Source organism: Scaptodrosophila lebanonensis, unplaced genomic scaffold (genome assembly GCF_003285725.1).
Source record: "Scaptodrosophila lebanonensis strain 11010-0011.00,11010-0021.00 unplaced genomic scaffold, SlebRS2 tig00000092-arrow-pilon, whole genome shotgun sequence".
NCBI lineage: Eukaryota > Metazoa > Arthropoda > Insecta > Diptera > Drosophilidae > Scaptodrosophila > Scaptodrosophila lebanonensis.
The window spans coordinates 2,593,823-2,602,000 of NW_022060566.1; the positions used below are offsets into that span (position 1 = coordinate 2,593,823).

The 8,178-nt window shown below is 40.5% G+C and overlaps 1 protein-coding gene across 1 annotated transcript; it reads right to left on the minus strand.

Moving 5' to 3' along the window:
• Positions 1 to 271: 271 nt before the first annotated feature.
• On the minus strand, positions 272 to 2,065 carry LOC115627376. Its single transcript, XM_030523029.1, has one exon. It carries the CDS (start codon positions 2,063 to 2,065, stop codon positions 272 to 274), a length of 1,794 nt encoding a protein of 597 aa, XP_030378889.1.
• Between the last annotated feature and the right edge of the window lie 6,113 nt (positions 2,066 to 8,178).

An 8,178-nucleotide genomic window follows, 5' to 3' on the forward strand; every position in this document is an offset into this window, starting at 1 on the left:
CGCACACACACACACACTGTGCAGTTCATATCTTCCGACCAATATAAAAGTTTCGGAAGCGGGTAAGCGTAAGGGTTAAACTTTCTTTAAAACAATCTCTGGAAAGTGAGCAACAACTTCTGAAAGTTTGTTTCATTGCATTGCATTGCATTGCTGCATAGAATTTGACATTGATGTTTACAAACAAGCGACTAGTGTGTGCCAGATAGTAAGTATATTCCTAGTACATACTATATAGTAAAGTAGTATATAAAATATAGACGGTTGCATTTTAAAAGGAGTGCGTGGGCCGCCAACTCCAGCGTTCGCTGAGAAATGCCGCGGCAGCGAGAACCCATCCGCAGACGAGGACAAGCCAGGCGAGACGCAGAGTATCCAGATCCAAGGACTTGAATGTCAGTTGATTGTCAATGAGGCTGACATAGCCAGCCTTGAGAGCGTCATTAAAGTCGGAGACGAGCCAATACTGGAAAAGACCGGTGCTCTGTATGCCCATAATGAAGTGTTTCAGCGGCGACTCAAAGTGCGAGTCCTTGCGCATGGGATAGCCAATGACGGGTGCTCCAAAGCATATCGAGGAGTACCGATAGACGGGCTTGTTCGCATACTGCTGCTGCAGTTCAAAAAACTGCCAGCGCTCCACGGTGAAGGGATAGGCGTAGGTGCGATTGAAGCTGAGAAGAGCCGTCACCTGCTCGCTGGCATTAACACCATCCACCAGACGTTCCACCTCCGGCTGCAGAGCGGTTGGCACCTGTTGGATTAGCATCGTCACCTCATAGTGCTTAGAGAGTATGCGCTGCCGCTGTGCGATCAACTGCTCGAAGGTGTCCACCTGCTCACCCACCAGTATGGCCGTGAGGAAGCTGCTCAGCTGATTGGAATACCAATTCGTCACCAGAAATCCAAACATCGAGAGCTGCAGTGCCAACAGAAAGTAACGGATATTGGGCGCAGAAATAGGAGCGGATGGACTGAGAAAGAGTAAATGGCGGAGACTCTCCAGTATGCTGAACATAGCGCGTTCGCCGCAACTGCCACGCATCGCAGGACTTAGCCAGTAGAGCGCCAAAGCTATATAGAAAATTCCACCGATTATGAGGAGCCAGCAGTGCCAAGAGAAGGGTCGCAGCAGGTACATATAGCGTGGTATCTCATTACGCACCGGCACGATGAGGCAGTTGAGGGCCTTCAGCAGCGGATAGCTAAGCATGCCCAATTGCTCATCAATGCCGGTGTAGGGATGCATCGATATCTCCAGCTTGTTGGCGCCTATCAACTGATTAATATTACTCATGTTGACGCTGGTCGTAACGCCGTAATGCACACCCGCATTGCTCACATGGAGTGTGGCGTTGTGGCGTCGCAGAAACTCCACAAAGATGCGATAACCATATCCACGTATATTTCTACGCCCCGTATGCGCATCGGTGACGAAAAACACCCGCGGCAGATCATTCTCCGCCGGCGTTGACACCACATAGCCGTGAAAATTACGCTCATTTGGCGGAAACAATGGTGCGCTCGCATTTGTCAGTTCAAAAAATCGCAGCGTTGGGTACGGCGTATACCCATAAATGTGGTCGTTGTGCAACACTACCACCCGGATGAGCTGCAGACTCCACAGCTTCTGGAAGAGCACGCGCAGCGCTATCTGTGAGCTACTCCGTTGCCTGGGCAGCGAAACAATCAGTCGACTCTTTCGCAGCTTCCGTAGCCTTTTGTCCAGCTGCTCCCAAATGGGTTCCTCGCTGCTGCGACAGAAGAGCACATTGAGGGCATCGTTTTGGATATGATTGCGTAGCCCATGGGCAGCTGCCATTTGGGGCGTCCCGTCGAAGAAATAGGTAGCCGTTCCCATCACCGTATGCAGCCACATCAGCAGCTGACTTAGATCGTCACAGTTGACATGGCGACCCACAAAGATGGGCGCATTGGCGCAACGTTCCTCCTTTGTGGCGCGCTCCATCACCGACTCCACAAAGCTGATGTTGTGGCTCCCCAGTCTCGGCCAACTGGTCGTCAGAAGCGGCAACAGAAGTTGCAAACCCTTAGCGTTCATCATTTTGTGAACTGTGAAGGCCCAAAGCGTTGCGACATTGCTTTTATGAACAAGCTCTCTAATTTATGTAATTAGATTTAATTGACAAATTTGTCGTCGACTCGTGATTACCTCACTGATTAAGACTATCTGCAATTGCCATCAAATGAATGAATTGTGGAAATTAGTTAGTTCTTCAACATTATTCAATTATGTGGCTGAGAAAGGGAAAGTTGGTGGAGTTCAACTCCTTCAGCAAGCGCAAGTATTTCCTGTATTAGGATACTATAAATATAGTTGCAAGTATAGGCATAAGCGTAATATAGGTTTAACTTTAAGTTCAAATAGTACTAGTTTTAGTGTAAATGTAAGTATTAGTATAAGAGCTCTTATTAGTACTTTATTTTCAATTATCCCCCACTGGCATTATTCGAATATATAGTATTTGAATTGCACTCTACTTGGCAGGCAGCATTTGGAGATAATTTTTGAGATGTAGCCATTCCTTTATAACGTGCAATAATCTGCCAAACGACTTTTGTAACTCCAGCTCTCTCAACCTCATCATAATCTTTGCATTTACACAGACAGACACATACTATGCCTGACGATTTCTTTTTTGTTGTGTTCTCGAAAATTATGTTTAATGGACTGTCAAATCAAAGCTAATCATTTGCTCAATATTTTTTTGTTTTGTTCTGTTTTTGCTTTTGTCAATGACAACCGTTAGGCAGGCGACTAATTTAATTGGCCAGCTCGCCACTTCCAAATCAATCATCAAGTGACGTCGACACTTGACAGTCCCGTACTTGAATACCAAGAGAGCCACTCTTGCTGTAGTGCTGGACACTGGAGGGAGTCAGAAATCGGTTAGATTAGAACTGAAAATAAAACTAAGCTGAATAAACTAAAAATAAAATAGGCATATGCCTGTTAGGTCTTTGTAAAATGCCATTGCAAAAAAGTGTTAGAGTTTGGGAAAAAATCATGTGCTTGAGTCCCTATCAATCGTCCTGTACTTAGTTCTAGATGGTATGTAAAATTTTGCTTTTATATATCAATGAAATCTGATAGACCCAAGAGTAGCTTATCGGACTGGCAATAAATTTTTCCCCCAGTGGGTTGGAGATTATCCTTTTCCTTTTTCTGCCCCTCACTTTATCTAATTAGCTCTTAAGTAGAATTAAGTTTTCTCCCCTAATATTTTTTTTTTTTGTGGTTTGTAGCTTGTTTGGTTTATTATGTCTCTGACCACATATGTCTGTGAATCGGGAATCTGTTAATTCCCCCCCAACGTGTCAGAGGCATTCATATAAATTATTGTTTAGTTATTTTTGAGGCTTTCTTATTTTTTAAGTTGAAAGTACACGTATAACATAATATTATTCAATAACATACTTAATATATTATAATTTAATATATCGTCAGTACAATTTGTTGATTTCTCTCTTTCCCTATCTCTAGATATCTTTTTCTATACTTCATGTTTACTTTTTATTTATTTTAGTTTATTTATTTATTTATTAACCTTATCCTAGCGTTACAAGTATCAGATTATTTTTAAATTATTACGCTAGTCATTACAGTTTTAATTATATCAAGCTTATTATTAAGTTATTTTCATATTATTAATTTTAGTTCTAACATTGAACATTTTTACTAGTCATACAAGTATTTTCATATATTCATTATTTATAATTAATATAGGTAATAAATTTCCAGCTTCAGCTACAATTTGGTTTCCCTTTTTGGCTTCCAAAGACCGATCAAAATATTTGAAGTAGTTTGCAATCCACTTTAATCTTTATCTAAGACTTTTGCTAAATTGGACAATTATTAAATTGTATGATAACTTTGACAATTTTTGATCATGCTTCTGTCATGATTCGAAGCGGGTGCCTAGTCAAGGAATGAACTCACATTATGGGATTCCTGCTAGCTCGTTGAGCCATGCCAGTGAGCCAACATGAGGAAACAAACTAATCTAGACACGTCTAGGCTTGGTCAGTTATACCCAAACACTAAATCTCTAGTTCTAGCTACTCTAAAACAAAACACTTACGACTAGCAGTTCAAATGTCAACAAATGTGGATGTCATGTGGATGTCCGCCAACTTTCACCTGAAAAGGTAGACAACAACAAAAATCAGTGTAAAATCTATTATCCGGGGCAGACTAGTAAGCCACTTACACAGTCGTATAATATGCCCTGAGTGTGGGTGAGTTTGTGGGTTTTGTCAAATAGTTTCCTTCCGCAACCTATCCGATTGCGGCTAGTTTGTTCATGGAGGCGACGTCGCCACATTTCCGCTTCCGCTAAATGACACCGCAGAAATGTTCTAAATATCATATCATCATTTACGCAGTAATTTTTAGAAGCCATCATCTAACCTTCAGGCAACCGGGGGTGTGGGGGTTATGCTCCTGGAAATGGGGCCGTCAGGCATACGACCCGTTGCCTATAATAAACAAAGCTTCAACTCGCAACTCATGCGAGGCAACTTGACTCGACTCGACTCGTTCTCGTCCCAATCCTCGTCCTCGTCCTCGTCTCGAATTTGGCACGTCCGCACATCTAGCGTGTGTCTATATGTATGTGTGTTTGTGTATGGCTGCACACCGCATGCTGCATGTCCTTGCTGCGCGTTTTTCTATGTTCGGAGTGTCCTTATTTTAATCTCGACACAAGTTAACGGCATTGTTGACAACACGAGGCGGCGCACTGCTAGCCTCGTGCTTTGAACACATCTACATAATGCGCCCAGCAACTAAGCCGAAACCCCAGCTCCCATTTCCCACTTCCCGCTTTCCACCCCAGTCCTAGTCAGGACATGCCATCATCTAGCACCCATCATTACAGCGTTACAAACGTCGTCATTCCCGACATCATGTCCTACTCAGCTTTGGCTTCAACCTCCGTCTCCGTCTCCGTCTATGCTCTGCCCCTTGCCTCCTCCCCTCCTTCGTAGTTCCATCAACGAGGCCCGTCATTAGCAGTTACCATCAGCCAGCGTCGGCGTTGGCATTGACGTTATACCGTTACCTATACCTTTGCCCTTTCCTCTCCCATTTACCACTGCTGTTCTCTCGCTCTCTTTCTCTCTCTCCATGACGTTTGTCGTTTGCCACTTGCCGTTCATAATGTTATGATGACTAAAAGCTAATTGCGTTTGTCTGTTTCTGTTGCCATCTGTGTTTGCATGTGTGTGCGTTCTTTTTGTGTGTGTGTGTGTGTGTGTGAGCTAGAGATGAGCTTGGGCCGTGTTTTCCTCGTAGCCCATTGAATGTTCTTAACTTAATTCAAAAATGCACTGCAGAGACATTGAAATATAAACCTTAAATTGAAGATAGTTATAGAAAATCGTAGAATTACATATAGTAAGTATCTTAAAAAAGCAAGTGTTGAAAAAAACTATGCTAGTTTAGATGAATGCATTAGCTTCAAAATAAGACTAAGCTCCTAGTTTAAGTTGAAGTTGTATTTTGCTATAAGTTTATTTTAAGTTATTGAAATAATAACAGTATAATTAAAGTACATGTATTAGAAAAAATGATTTATTAATAAAATATAAATCTTTGACTGAGTTATATGCGTAAAAATTAATCTAAAAATAATTCAACAAAACTTCAATAACACCTAAAAACTTATCCAATTCGTAATCAGAGTTCAGAGGCATTAATAGACTTAGCAAACAAAATACGTAAACGTTAATTAAAATGTATGTTTTAGATTTTCATGTAATGGTTACATTTCTCACAAGTAATCTCCTTAAAATAATTTCCACTTTCGGTTAACAATTATATTTAAAAATCATAGTTGCATATACGGTTAGTATATTCATAAATTAGTGTTATTCGTCAACTTCCATTTTTTGGCCACGTCTTGTCGGGCAGAAAAAAGAGTTCCCTTGCCCATCTCTAGTATGCGCTGCTATGACAGACAGTTCTAGTCGCTCTGCTTGCGTCGCTGTCGCAGTCTCTGCCGCCGTCGCTGTTTCCGGCTCTGCCGTTGGCAACGCGGGCCAAGGCATTAAGTGTCACTGAGTGCGTGATCCTTGTAAGTCGTCTGGTTACACATGTTTTTATAACCTTTTACGGTACATGTCTGTGTTTTGTATTGTTGCTAAGCATTTTTGTTTTTGCTATCATCACCGCCATTACTGCCATTCTAGTTGTAGTTGTAATTGTTGTGCTAGTTTCCGCTCTTCCCATTGTTCTTGTTGTTGGGCGACAACTTGTTGTGTCACCATTGTCCGATGGACGCCTGTTGTCGTAGGCCTCTGTAAAGCTTGTGAACAGAGTAGAAGGAGCTTGACTGAAGAATGGAGGAGGAGGAGGGAAAAGGCACAGTGGTCGTATTTAACGGTTTCCTTTTCTTAGGAAATTATGTAGAGTACGTTTTTAGTAAAATTAAAAAAAAAAAAAACATTGCTTATTACCTAACTTTCAAATTTAAAAGCTGCCGACTTTAAGTTTGCAATTTCTTTTATTTTATTAACAAAAGAAATTGAAAATTATGTATTGCAGTTAAATTTTATAAAAACAAATTGCTTCTTTTCATATATACTTATATTTTTTTAAGTAACCTACCGGAATTTGAAATTTAATTAAATTTTTAGAATTTTTTAAAGTTTGTTTTTATTTTTTTTTTATATATACATATATTATTAATTGCAATAACAAATGATAAGCCTGTATGAGCACCAGTTGAGTTTCTATTTAATTTTCTCAAATTAACAATTTAATTAAATTTTTAGAATTTTTTTAAGTTAGTTTTTTATATTTTTTTATATATAGTATTAATTGCAATAACAAATTATGTGCCTGTCCGAGCACAAGTACAGTTTCTATTTGTTTTCCAAATTAACAATTGAGACTATCAGAAAACTGCAGGAAGTTGACGATATTATGAATAAATAAATAAATAAACGATCTTTTAGGAGTTTATCTCCTATAATTTCGTCCTGTTTGTCAGTTCCAGTCTCAACATCTTACGTATACAAGTTTCTCAAGTTTCTTAATTTCGACAGTCAAATTAATGTCACTCGTGTTCAGCGAAGTTTTTATTTTATTTTGAACTACAGAATTTGTAGATTTTTGATTCTTCACCCAAGAGTTCAAAATGTATATGACGTTGGACTAAGGCAAGAAGTGCTTTAAGCCTTTCAGTTCAATTGTTTATGTATATTTGAAAAAAAAAAGAATATATATATACAAGTATATGAGAAAGCTTACAGAAGAAAAGCAATGGCCTTCCCTGTTCCCCATATTAGACAAATTAATTCAATAAGTGGGCATAATTGATAAGCAACTGTTTATTTGAAGTTCATGTTAATCATTTGAACCACTGTGCGGGGACTGCCTATATCTGTTGGCCTGTCTGGGACATTTGTTCTCCATCGTTGACAAATCATTGACAGCAGGTCATCATTAACAAACACGTCCAGGTACATTTATCAATATTAGGAGCAATCCGTGCATTTTACTGCCTTTCCGGAACGGAAGCAAACAACGAAGACCACAGCAACAACAACCACAACAACAACAACAACAGCAGTGCAAACAAACGAAAAGAAAGGTCGAACAAAGGTCTTGTTGCTGCATTAGTTGGTTGGTTTTTGCCCAAATGGGTAACCTCAACCAGAGACAAAGACACCGCAACTACCACGACGAGGCCAATAAGTGTGCTCCACCATCTGAGATGCTGGCGCCAAATCAAGTCAATCGCATTAAATGACAGTTAATTACAAATACACAAGACCCGATTACACACCCGTCAGAGTCAACGCCTACCATGCCCGGACACGACGCCGACACCGACACCAAGAAGTTAGCAAATAAATATTAGAGCCCCCCCTGCCCACTCCCACCCCAGCGAACCCCGGCAAGCTTTCCTTCGTGTGTGTGTTAATGGCCACAGGACTAAGTGTTTGTGAAGGGCTGCTCAGACAGCCACTTCAGCTATCTTCTGCTTGTATCTGTGGGGCGGCAGACGCCAATACTCTCGGACCGAGGGATACACTCAACGACCAACGAATTAATTAATGATATTGTTGAATGATTGATTACGTTGAGCAACAAATGAAAAAGCAAAAAACTAAAATTAACAATTCAACTACTCGGAATCAACGATATCG

Excerpts from the sequence above, each read along its gene's own strand:
- LOC115627376 (XM_030523029.1), bottom strand. The coding sequence starts at position 2,065 with ATGATGAACGCTAAGGGTTTGCAACTTCTGTTGCCGCTTCTGACGACC.